The sequence below is a fragment of the Canis lupus genome, chromosome 21 (assembly GCF_048164855.1).
Source record: "Canis lupus baileyi chromosome 21, mCanLup2.hap1, whole genome shotgun sequence".
Classification (NCBI taxonomy): domain Eukaryota; kingdom Metazoa; phylum Chordata; class Mammalia; order Carnivora; family Canidae; genus Canis; species Canis lupus.
In genome coordinates this window covers 23,612,047-23,625,226 of record NC_132858.1, presented here as the reverse complement: position 1 = coordinate 23,625,226, position 13,180 = coordinate 23,612,047, and the positions used below count along the sequence as shown (strand labels likewise).

The 13,180-nt window shown below is 45.6% G+C and overlaps 1 protein-coding gene across 4 annotated transcripts in view; it reads right to left on the bottom strand.

Moving 5' to 3' along the window:
• Positions 1–2,953: 2,953 nt before the first annotated feature.
• CD44 (CD44 molecule (IN blood group)) overlaps positions 2,954–13,180 on the bottom strand; it is a 91,545-nt gene continuing 81,318 nt past the window's right edge. For all 4 annotated transcript variants that reach the window (XM_072791112.1, XM_072791113.1, XM_072791114.1 and 1 more), the window contains one exon: positions 2,954–6,136. In XM_072791112.1, the coding sequence (XP_072647213.1) occupies positions 5,932–6,136 (205 nt within the window). In that variant the 3' untranslated portion in view covers positions 2,954–5,931. The remainder of the gene's footprint in view (positions 6,137–13,180) is intronic.

Here is a 13,180-nt window from a genome sequence, read left to right as displayed (position 1 = left end):
GAGGTGAATTAATATTCACCTAGGAATTGATATTTTCATGGGCCTGATATATGTCAGGCCCTCCCAGGTACTATTACCTCATTTAATCCTCAGAGCAGCCCCATGGAGGTTTTTTTTGTCCTTCTTTTACAGATAAGAAAACTAAGACTCGAAGTGTCTAAGATGTGTGAACAGGGTTGCAGTTAAGTGGTAGAGTCAGGATTAAAACCCAAGTTTGTCTGATTCCAAATCTCATTCTCTGTCTACTGTTTCAGACAATTTCTGGAGCGGAGATTCACACAGGTCCCAGCTCCTTTCTTTCCCAATAAACATGGCATTTATATATGTCATTGATGGTTTTCTAAATTAATGCTCTTGCCCACATGGCCAAAATGGCATGTGCACATAAGCGTAAACATGAGAGGTGCCCTCAAGTACAAGAACCGTTCAACATATCAGTCACAGATTGATTACACTAGTGACCCTGATCATTGGCCTCCTTGTAACCACACTTTTTGCAATGTGACTTTGCAGCTCCTCCCATTAAGGGGTAAAATCTGTTTTCCATCCCTTAAGTCTGAGCTGCCCTTGCATTGTCTATATGGTGGAATGATGAGAGCCAGCTCCAGGTCTAGGCTGGGGGAAGCCTTGTGGGCAACTACCGTCACTTGCATCCCCGTCAAGCCTAGATTAGACAGCTTGGGGCATGTGAGGGACACATAGAAAGAGAGCCCTCCCCGCCCCCATCTTCCCAGCCATCCCAGGTGAACCATCACAGATTCTAGCTGACTTGTTTGTGAACACAGACACACATGTGACTACAATCATGCCCAGCTGAGCTCTGCCTGGATCCGCGGCAGCACCCAGTCAAGGGGCAAGCTCCTGAGAAATAATAAATGTTTGTTGTTTTAAGTTCCTGCATTTTCGGAGTAGTTTTTAATGCACCAACAGCTAACTGCTAGAACCAAAAATGTCATTTTCTTCTTCATTAGAGGTCAATTCATTTATTGTCAATACTTCAGTTTGGACGGGCTGTGCCCTAGAGCTGCTGTGCGGCTACCGTTGCGGGATCTCCCTGTTTCATCATTACAGGAATTCCCTCTATTTTGCTTTCTGAATCTCATGCCTTCCTCCTTCTGGGTAACTCCCTTGTTTTGATGGAGTACATCCTGTGAGAGTTGCCTAAAAATGGGTGGGTAGTTTTGGAGACAATACATATTTGGAACACATTCATGCTACCCTTTCTCTTAAGTTGTGGGTTAGCCCAAGTTGAGTTCTAGCTGGGAAATATTTCTTTCAGAATTTTGAGGGTACTGTTTCATGGTCTTCTGTGTGGCTGTTGAGGAGTCTGGTTCTATTCTGATTCTTAATCCTCTGTATTGTCAATTTTCCCTCTCCAGAAGCTTATCAAGTAGTCTCTTTGCCTCAATTGCGATGCATTTTTAAGATGATGCGCTTTAGTGTGGGTCTGTTTTCATCCATTGTGGTGGGCATTCACTTGGTCCTTTTAATCTAAATATTCATATTCTTCAACTCTGGGAAACCTTGTTGATTTATTCTTGAATGAATCCTTTCTCTTAATTTTCTGTTTTTTTCTTTCTGAAACTCCTATTATTCACATGCTAGATTTTCTAGAGTGGTTCCCTATTTGTATCTTTTCTCCTCTGTTTCCTTTGCTTATTTTTTGCTCTCTTTTCTGGGATATTTCTTCAACATCACGTTCCAAATCTCCTACTGAGTTTATTTTTTAATTTGTGCTTTTGAGTTTAAAGAGCTCCTCTTTTGTAGGTGTTCCCTCAGTGTTCCTTTATATGCTAGTGTTGTGTTCTTGTTTCATTGATACACTATCTCCTCTTATCTTAAGGAGGTTAGTAATGACGTTTTTAAAGGTTTTCTTCTCTGTGAATCATCTCTACTTCTGATGTTTAAGAGGGAGCCCCCGGATGCTATGAGTCCTGTGTGCCTGGCAGGGCTTGAGATGTGATCATCACTGAGCCATTTCCTTAGGGGAGGATCTCTCATGTTAGTATTTTTAGACTTTTCTCTGAGGCTTATCAAATTCCCCAGAAAGATTGGTCTTCTGTCTGATGGGTACTTGCTTGGTGCTGGCATTCTAGAAGCCAAGCTGGGGGAAGGGCAGGGGAGTCTCAGCATTCCTTATGTATGCTTTACTTCTTAGCATGGTATTTCTAATGTCAACTGGATATGCCTTGTTGCCCCTCCGAGACTGTTTTGCCCTCTCTAGAGAGTGGGCTACTGGTCATTGGTTGGGATTGGAAAACAACAGTCACTCAGCTACTTGGAGTGAGGAGGGAGATTTGGAGTTCTAACTGCATCTTAAGTAGACTTCAAAGCCATCCTCCTAATTTTAGCCCCATCTTCTCTAGCACATTCCAGTGGTAGCTAATGCTGCCAATTTCTGAGCCTTTGGTGGGGGTTCTGCTTCACCAATGCAGTTGTGTCTCAACTTCCCCACTGCTGGCTTAGGATTCAGCTTCCTCAGATTCGCTCGGTTACCAATGAACCGTCACTTCCCAGCTTCAAATTTTTGTTCCTATTGCCTCTTCTTCCATTTTCTTTGATCCCCCTGGTTTACACCTTTTTTGGAATATCTCTTTATTGTCTTTTCATAGGCCTGCATGAGAGAATGGAGGTGAGTATGTTCCCTCTTCTCTCTTTACCTGGAAATCCAGGAGTAGTTCTTGGCTTTTAAAGAACTAACACTTCAAGATATCTTATTTAGTTTAGGCCACGTGGACCACATGTTTACCATAGAAAATTAAACTTTCTCCCAAAGAAGACCCTCAAGTGGTAGAAGTATATGTGATTTCTCTTTTTAGAAAAAAATGAGTTCAAGCCCTCAGTCACTTCACAAACTTACCCTTGTGGTTCCAAATTGCCCAGACTGCCAGACAATCACAGTGGTACCCCTCCCAGACTTCCATTCCCTTTAAATCAGAGACTCCTGAGTCCATTTGCTTTAACCTTTTAATAGTAGCCTTTTGGTATTTTCCTATAAGTGCTTTCAACTGGGCAATATACATATCATGCTTTCCTCATTATCACTGGTCCATCAATAAATATACAAAAAATCAGAGGAAGGGTGTCCTGTGAAAAATTGAAGTAAAAATGGTCACTATACATGCATGAACAATGAGCTATTCTCTGAAAACTCAACACAAGTGATTTATAGAAAGGCATACCTATTACATAAAGGCAAATGGGCCATGTTATTCTTCTACTTAAGTACACTTGACATTTCTAGAGAAGTCAGAGATTCCTTTCTCCCACTCCTCTGCTGTACCAGTATTGAATGAACATTGGCTATGGAATCAGTTCTTGGTATCATGGTCTCAATATAAAACTTTGAGAGTTTCTGCTGGAAAAATCCATTCTGCCAGGCTAGAATCTACGAAATATGGATAAGAAGGTGTCTCTTGCCCCCTTTTATTTTCACCCAATGCTAATTTAAAGGCAGCCCTCAGGAGACACAAAAGATTTACAATTGTAGGAAAAATTACACCTTAAGCTCTTGGCTTAATGGAATTACACCATTATTTCAAATGGGAGAGAATACATTTTATTCCATGAACTTTGGACAATATTATAGGGGTATTACATCCAAGGGATGGAAGCTCTGGGCCTCTCCCATTGCTATTGGAGAACACAGAGGTATATCCAAGTGAGAGACTACAACAATAATAAAAGGAAAGATCATATTAAATTCTAAAATAAAACAGAAAATAATCACCTATCTCAGCCTATTTATTGGAAACGTCTAGAAGAGGAAAACCATCCTTAGCTGTGAGATTTGTAAGACTATCCATGACCCCAAAGAGAATCTGGGGACAGATAGAGCCTAGCATAGCCCTCCTGAACCTGATCCAGGAGTGGCTAAAGAGCTGGAGTGAGCGTGTCAGCAGCAGACCCAGGAAAGCTCTTGGAAAGCAGGAAGCACCTGGACACTAGTGGCTGTAAAACAGAGTGGCTATATGTCCATTTCTTTTTTTCATCTTGAAAATAAAAAGAAAACCAGACAGCTGGATATGGCACTGGCCAATGAAGTTCACAGAAGAGAAGGAAATTTTCAAAGATCATGATTGGGAGGAGGTTATGAGGGTGGATAGGGGAGAACAGAAGTTGGAAATGAGTGCAGAAAGTGGGCATCTCTTTTAAAAACAGATCCTTCATAATTACCCCATGTATAAGCCCAGCCCTATGTGGGACCTATTTTCTTCTTTTCCTCCTCCTCCTCCTACCTCCTCTTTCCTCTTTTTCTTTTCCTCCTCCTTCTCCTCCCTTCTTCTCTCTCTCTAGTCCTAGCAACATCAGCAGTTAAAGCTATCGGTTTAGGCAACAGATGACCTTTTACGGGGGCATAAGGAAGGAGGGCTCGTTTTAGAGGAGTCCTTACTTTATAGATTCAATTTCTTCTATTACAAATCCTCTTTGGGAGTTCCAGGGCCGATGGGACTTCTGAACTTATAAGTAAAATCTGAGGACTTGCCAAGCAAGGGATAAAGCTATTATTCTCTTATTTGGTCATAAACCTGCCTATCTGGTGCTAAGATTCCAATGGTGGGAAGGCCTGTAACCTTCTGAGGGACTTCCCAGGCACTTCACCTATTCAGAGTAACAACTGCATGGGGAACAGACAGCTGGCTTGTTAACGTATAAACAAATACAGCCATAAAAATACTCAAACAGGATCTACACAGCCTCCTCTCTTCCCCAACCTGTGGGAATCAGTTGGCTACTATCTATGCTCTCTTTCATCTCCATTGGCTTTTCTTTTTATTACAAGAACTCAAAAGGTACTTTCATATTGTTTTTGGACATCATTTCACAGGGTCAGCATCTATGAACTGGTATCTATCTGTGCCACGAAAGGTTAGGTCATGCAATGTAATGTGACTTTTCCTAGCCTTTCAGGGCAGAGCACTGGTGGCCATTAACACATAAAAGCAGTTGAGGCTCCTCCCCTTGCAATTCTGGTGCTAAGACAGGAGAAAGTCTTTGGAGCCCCAGAGATAAAATAGCACTGTCTTCCTTGATTTTCTTTGAGATTTGGTTGAGTGAGCCCGACTGGGGGCTTAGTGGCTCTGAGATGAAGACTTTCAAGGAGGACCTTCTCACAACTTCCTGATGAGTTTCTGGGGACCAGACCTTGCTGAAGGATCACAGCACAAAGGGTTAAGTTGGAAAAAGTACAGATGTTTATTATGAATCAGCTTAAACCCTTTATGCCTCTGACAAAGTAACCAAAAAAAAAAAAAATCATATCGATCAAAGGACCTCCAGGGTTTAATATTTCAAAAAAAACAGATAAATAGCATCCTACAGATAAATAGCTTCACCTTTTGGGTATTTCCCAGAAGCATCTGAAAAATTTCCAGATGGTCTGTAGAAGCGGATGTGTAACCAGTACATTCCGACCCCCTACCCCACTGGAAAGAAATGCCCAGGGATTGGGCTGCAGGAGGGGCAGGGGGCATGTGGTACCATTTAAATATCCTCCCAAGGGACCAATCCCTTTTAGCCCTGGGGGATGTTCTTAGCAGGTGGTTGTTGCCTGAGAGGGGGAAGGGAGGGAAGGTGGGGGATCAAGAAGATGTATATGTGCCTTCTGTTAGAAGCCGTCCATAGCACATCCTAGGGGGTGGAGGCTTTTAGATGGGAACTGGAACAGTCAAATTCTTGTGGATTATCCATTGGGCCCTCATTTCAGAAAGCAATGCTGTTTTTATAAATTGGACCTGACTTTAAAAAACAAAATGCAAAAAAAAACCAAACAAACAAACAAACAAAAAAAGAAGTAGAAAATGTTATACTAAAAAAAGATCCCCAATAATGAAACAATCAGTAGCACATTGCATCTGTGAAGTGTCCCAGCTCCTTGCCATGATTCTGTCTCCAACTGCCATTTCTCTCCAAGGTCACCAAGTGTGGGGGTTACACCCCAATCTTCATATCCACGTTCTGCAGGTTCCGTGTCTCGTCGGCTGTCGTATACTGATCGGGGGTCTCTGAGGGTTCCTTGTTTACCAAGTGCACCATCTCCTGAGACTTGCTGGCCTCTCCGTTGATCCCACTTGGCTTCCTGTCCCCCACTGCTCCATTGCCATTGTTGATAACCAGCTTTTTCTTCTGCCCACACCTAATGATTCAAAAAAAAGTCACATGAGAAGGTGCCCTGATAACTCAAACCATCATCACTGTCGTCACCACCATCAGCATCATCACGACAGTGTTTTCTTTTTTTTTTTTAAGATTTTATTTATTTATTCATGAGAGACACAGGGGGAGACACACACACACACACAGAGAGAGAGAGAGAGAGAGAGAGGCAGAGACACAGGCAGAGGGAGAAGCAGGCTCCATGCAGGGAGCCTGACATGGGACTTGATCCCGGGACCCCAGGATCACGCCCTCAGCCGAAGGCAGATGTTCAACCGCTGAGCCACCAGGGGCCCCATCAGGGACATTCTCCATGGCCAGCCTGAGCATGTTTCACCTGACTGACTGTAACTCATCCGTGCTTCTCAGAGTGTGTCCCTGAACCAGCAACAGAAGCATCACTGATGAACTTATTAGAAATGCACACTTCTCAGCCTGACCCCACATGTACTAAGGTGGAGAAGCCTAGAAGTGGGTTTAATATCTGTGGTTTGAATAAGTCCCCAAGGGGTTTCGGATGCACACTGGATTTGGGGAATCCGTGGTCACAACTCTGGGAAGCCAGGGCTAGTACTGTCCCCCTATGGCCGGTGAAGAGATCCTTATGCTCCAAGAATTCAGTTATCCCAGTTATTCAGCAAGCAATAAAAGAATTGGGATTCAAGCCCTTCCATGTCTGATTCCTAAGTTCTAATTCTCCTTCCCCATCCTGTGCAATGGCAATGTTTGCCTTTTTTAGACACATTAGCAGTTCCCGCAGACTTGGATAAACGACGAATATGATATGATGACTATAAATCATTCTGATTTGTGTAATTCAACCAAGCCCCATAACTTCCTCTCCCAGTGGACCCTTTGGTGGCCTTATCGAGGTTATTACTGGATGGCTTGAGAAAAAGGAAACCCTATTCATATTATTCTAGAAGAGTGGGGCCATACTGATTTTCATAGGCTAACACTGGGTAACTCGCATAGACGGGGGGGTTTCACTCCCTAAGGAAAGGCATTCGCCGTGCCCACAAGGCTTCTCAGGACCCTGCTCAAGGCGCGCATGCAGAAGGTCTCCTATGGAAGCCCATGACCTTGATCGCGTCCCCAAGTCTTAGTGCTGTTGGGGCATTGCCTCACCCCCCACCCCCAGCCTGTTGCAACGTTTCCTCTATCCTGTCACATGGGCACGGCCACACGTCTAGAAGTCAGATGGAAGCCAAGCTGCAGAGCCTCGTGGCATCGAGTAAGGTGGGGACGAGGGGAAATGGGCTGGCATTTACTGGACACCTCCCCAAAGCCAGACACATTAAATACAACTTCATGAAAGCCTCACAATAATCCCATGATGCAGCTGTTACTCTAGTTACACAGTAGTGGAAACTGAGGTCCAGGAATGTTTAATAAGTAGCTTGGGGTCACAGAGCTAGGAAGACGGAGTCAATATTCAAATCTCCGCCTCTCTGAGCAGATGCCAGGACTCTGCCCAGCTCTATTCACGCTGCCAACCATCTGGAGATCTGGAAACAGCATGAAGTCGGAATCGTTCACTTTGCCGCTGGATATTTGGACTCAGAGAGACAAAGACTCTATTATTCATGATTAGGGGCCATTCCCTCTAGAACTGCCAAGGCCATAAACTTTAATCTCTTATTTGGGGAAACAGAAATTATACCTCCTCGACAGGAGGTAGATCCTGTCTCCTCTGGCATGATGCTCGATGAGGGGTGGAGGGAAGGCTGCTTGACCTCTGGGGCACATCTGCGGGGCTGGGACTATGGGCACAGTCCGTGCAGAGTAGGGGCTGGGAAGGCTTGGTTTTGAGGCCTTATCGCTGTGGGGCCTGGACCAACTCATTTGACCTCTCTGGCTCTCAGTTTTCTTATCCATAATATGGGGCCAGGAAGAGCACCAACCTCACTGGATTGTGGGATGCCCTTGAAACAAAACCCAGCACTGATACGGGAGTCTATTATTGTTATTATTGCTCTTACTAAATGGGGTGGGGAAGCCAAGGCCTTGAAGGAGCACTTGGGACAGAATCTGGAACGCAGTAAATGTTCAAAAAGCGTGTAGTTGTTCATAGAACCAGAGCCATATGAGTTTGGCTTTTGCTGGTTTGCCCTGGCTGCCTCCACGCAGTCGTTATATTTACCATGAAGATGGCCCAGGAGGCCGAAGGTGGAAGTCTGCTCGTTTTAGTTCAAATTCTCAAACGGTATCTCAGGTGTTCTTTGGAGGGAAAATATCTTATTAAAGCAATTCCCATTTGCTGACCTGAGGGTAGTTTAGAAGTCGAATGACATATTGTAGAAAAGACACTAACAATCATAAAAATAAAATGTTGGTGCCTGGGTGGGTGGGGTGGGGGATTCGTGCTCTTTAGGCTCAACAGAGCTGATTTTAAAAGTGGGTGACAGGGAACCCGCAGCGCTCAGAAATGCCCTGGTTGGGTTTGTCCTGCCCCCATTTCCCTTTGGATTCATGTGTCTCTGTTATCTGAGTTCCTTCAGAGGGACAGGATGATTCTCACAAATAACCAGCCCAGTATGTGTTGCTCCAGGGCCTTAATGAGTCCTTTTATCTTTTAACTCACGACATCACCAGTTTATTACAAAAGGACATAACCCAGGAACAGCCAGATGGAAGAGATACATGGGGCGAGGTACGAGGAAGGGATGTGGAGCCCCCATGCCTCTCTGAGAGCACCATTCTCCCCGAATCTCCATGGGGTCACCACCTCAGATGCATTCATGAGTACTTTTAAAAGACAAGTTCTCATTTTTCCATTCTCCTTAGTTATAGGATTTTCAGAAAGAACACCAGAGCTGAGGGGACTTCAGACGTCGCCTAGCCAACCTCTTCATTATATAAAACAGAGACTGAGTCCAGGAAGTGAAAGGGATCGTCTGAGGCCACGCGGCTGGTTAGGGCAATAAATGGGGTATCTGCAACTTAGACTCTCTGACTCCAAAGGTCAGAGATCTCTACCAAACTGCATCCCCTCTTCGCCCCTTGTCTCCTCAAATCTCAGGCATCCATCAGCCGAGCAGTGACCATGTGATGTGGGAGGGAGCCATCCTGGAGTCTCACCAGGAGAGGGTGGGCAGGCGGGGTGGGTGAGAAACCAGGTAACACACGTTCAGGGCATGGAGGAATTTATCTCGGAAAATTTGGGGGAGTAACTTAACAACCACTCTTTATGTCTTTTCTGCCTGACAATCCCTAAAGATCTTTAGAGAAATTTATGTTGCATTGGGTCAGAGCTGTGCCACCCAACGTGGGAGCCACCGGCCCCAGGTGGCTATTGAAATGCAAGCCAGTGAAAAGTGAACGAGGTTCAAAATTCACCTCTTCACTCAGACTCAGCCACATTTCAAGGGCTTAGGAGCCACAAGTGGTTAGTGGTTGTGTGCTGGTGCAGACGTAAAACCTTTCCATTGTCGCCGAAAGTTCTATTGGACAGCTCTGTTCCAGAGGACGGAACAAGGCTGGCTGAAGACAGACTGCGATAAGCCTGGCTGATGCTTAGGAGAAGGATGGCATTTCCAAACCATGGAGTTTTACAGAGGGGACCTGCAGAGCAGGGGAGGGAATGAAGGCCCTCCAGGGTGCACAGAAAGGATGATTATTCCCATTCCCATTAAGCCCTGGTGAAAGCCTTTTCTGTACAACCAATATAGTGACATCCCTGAATCATTCCTGTCTTGTGAAACCTCCCCTCGTAAGGTCCTCACATTTTTTTTTCTCCTTTTCATAGAATCAGATCAATTCCTTAGGGGAAAGGCACCTCTTGGGCCTCATCCGATACCTACCAACTCAACTGACTCCTAAGACAACTGTCTGCTCTTAAGGAAATGGAAGGAAGTAGGATTTCCATTGGAAAGCTGAAATTCAAGGACCCTGGTTATGAATATCAAGGAAAGATGGTGTGGGGTATCCCAGGGATGGGAAAACCTAAAGAAATAGCAGGACCCCTAAATCAGCATCTTTACGATGCACAACTCATCACTTTGTCCTGGAAGCCTGTGGTCAGGCCTCGCACAGCATTTCAGTGGCTGCTTCTCCACTTTCACCTTTTTTTTTTTTAAGATTTTATTTATCTAGGGATCCCTGGGTGGCGCAGCGGTTTGGCGCCTGCCTTTGGCCCAGGGCGCGATCCTGGAGACCTGGGATCGGATCCCACGTCGGGCTTCCGGTGCATGGAGCCTGCTTCTCTCTCTGCCTGTGTCTCTGCCCGCCCCCCGCCTCTCTCTCTCTATCATGAATAAATAAATAAAAAATCTTTAAAAAAAAAAAAAAGGATTTTATTTATCTATTCATGAGAAACACACACACACACACACACACAGAGAGAGAGAGAGAGAGAGAGAGAGGCAGAGGAAGAAGCAGGCTCCATGCAGGGAGCCCGATGTGGGACTTGATCCCGGGACCCCAGGATCACGCCCTGAGCCAAAGGTAGGCGCTAAACTGCTGAGCCACCCAGGGTGCCCCTGGTTTTGTTTTGTAAAAGATTTTAGTTATTTATTTGAGAGAGAGAGAGAACACAAGTGGGGAGGAGCAGCAGAGGGAGAGAGAAGCAGACTCCCCACTGAGCAGGGAGCCTGAAGTGGAGCTCAATCCCAGACCCTGGGATCATGACCTGAGCTTAATCAATGGAGCCACCCAGGCGGCCCCCTCACCCACCCACTCTTATCTTCTAACCTAAGTTCCTACACCAGTACCCGGCCCAGAGTATCTCATCAATAAACATCTGCAGACTCCGATCCAACCGGTCAGTGCTGCTGCTGCCCCTCCAGGTCCCTCTGGGCCGGGCTGGCACCCTTCCCATTTTTAATCTCTTCTCCCTCGCCCGCTGCGATCACAGGAGCTCACTGAAAAGATGTTTGCTGAATAAACGGAAGCTGGCCATAGAGCCTCATTTTCCACCAAACTTTCTTTCATGAAAATAGGATGCTGGATCTCTCTAAAATGTCATATTTGCAGCGGAAAAGGCCCCAGCCTTTCAAGAGGATTAGAAATGGGCTTGCGGCCTCGGAAACGCAGCAGGTGCCGAGAGGCCCGAGCCGCCCTTAGCCACCCCTCAGCTGCGTGGCAAATGTGTTTTCGATTATCAAACCAGCACGTGGTCACTCAGGGCGTCCGAGCAGCTACTCTCCTGGTGAGATCCTCACTGTGTCGGATCTCGCGTGTCCCTGTTTGCTTGTCGCCAGGGTGACCACTGGTCTTGGGCTGAGGGTGTGCAGCCCCGGGCTGGCAGGGTGGAGGGCGACCGGGGTGGGGGTGCTGAAAACAAGCCCCGCTGTGCAGACTCCAGCTGCTCTCGGGGACAGCTGAGATGCTTCCCGGAGGAATCGCCCCCATGGTCGGCATCTGGGGCCAATGTTTCTATGACGACGTGTGCAAAGCTTATGGACTGGATAGGCGAGCAGAAGGGGTGCAGTCTAGGCCCTGGAACAAAAGGACTCATTTCCAACAACTGGAAATTCATCTGTCATTGAGCAAAAGTAACCTAAGAGAAGACCAGAAGGCTGGGGGAAAGTATAAAGACTCTTTGTAAGGGCTCCCTCAAGCCACATTATCTAAATCAGCCAAACAAAAAGCTCTTTCCATTCCGTCACAGGAGCCTTCTAGGAGGTCTTTCAGATTTCTTTTCCTAATTTTCGTTCCTCATACAGTTGGCTATCATGAGTGATTTTTTTATTATTCTCTCATAGGTATAGATAGCAACAGCTATTTGACTTTGGTGTAGCCCTAACTTGCACAAGGGTTAAGTGACACTATCTGATGTCCTCGGATAATCAGAGATCCTGCAGATGCGTGACACATGGCCTGAGAATTAGCCGGTGATGTCCAAAAGCCAACAAGAAGGATTCTAGCATGTTCTCTGGGTCCTCTCCCCAACCGAGGGGCCCCTTCTGGCATGTTAGATGATCTAGTGATACAATAAAGAGAGCCCTACTTGGAAGTAGGATTCTTTTGCCTTGTAGGAAGCAAGTTCCAGGGACATTTATAAAAGGTTGAATGTTCCTCTGCATACGCTCAGAGGAAAGCAGTGTACCTTTAGAGCATCTCGAACAGGAAACTTAGACTCACCCTTTGGAATGCCCTGTCAAAATTCACGTCCTCAGTTGCTAGAATGAGGTTTTCTCTTATTTCACTTAGGTGGCGTTACATCTGGAGCCTGGTCACTGGCTCAGTCAGGCCCAGTACTATTTAAATAATTTCCAACATGACAGGCCGTGGTTGAGGTGAGGAGAGAGAGGGACCTCTGAGGATATGAAGACATCCCATGCCCGGTTGGACTGTCTTTAGTCAGACACTTCTAAGGAAAGTTCTTCATCATTTCATAGACCTTACTGTTGGGGAGCTCTTCCTAAGCAACAACCTGAATCCTTTCAACTACAGTTTCCAGAAAATATAAATTAGTATCATTGCAAAAAACAAACAAACAATAAAAAACCACAGATACCCAACACCTATTTCGGGTAAGCGTTCTACAAGGTTCCATGGGCCACAGACAGGCTAAAGGAGATGACCAATGCCTAGATCTTTATATGGTGTTTTTGCACATTGTGAATGCACTTACTAAATATTGTTTAATCAGTCAATGAAGGAGTGCATACTTTTGTGCCTTCCCAGTGATATATATATATATTTTTAATATTTTATTTATTCCTGAGAGACACACAGAGAGCGGCAGAGACACAGGCAGAGGGAGAAGCAAGCTCCCTGCAGGGGGGCCTGATGTGGGACTTGATCCCAGGACCCCGGAGTCACAACCTGAGCCAAAGGCAGATGCTCAACCACTGAGCCACCCAGGTGCCCCCCATCCCCAGTGAGATATTTTATAACTTTCAGCAGATAGCATCTCCATGGGCTTAACTCTGAAAAAATTAAGAACCTCCAAAGATTCAACACTATTTAAAAGTGATGGTCCAAATAATCACAATGTCTCTTTTATCTAAAGAAGGTGCCAGAGCAGGGCTTCTTAAACTGTACCATGCTCACAAGTCCCCGGGATCTCATCAAAACA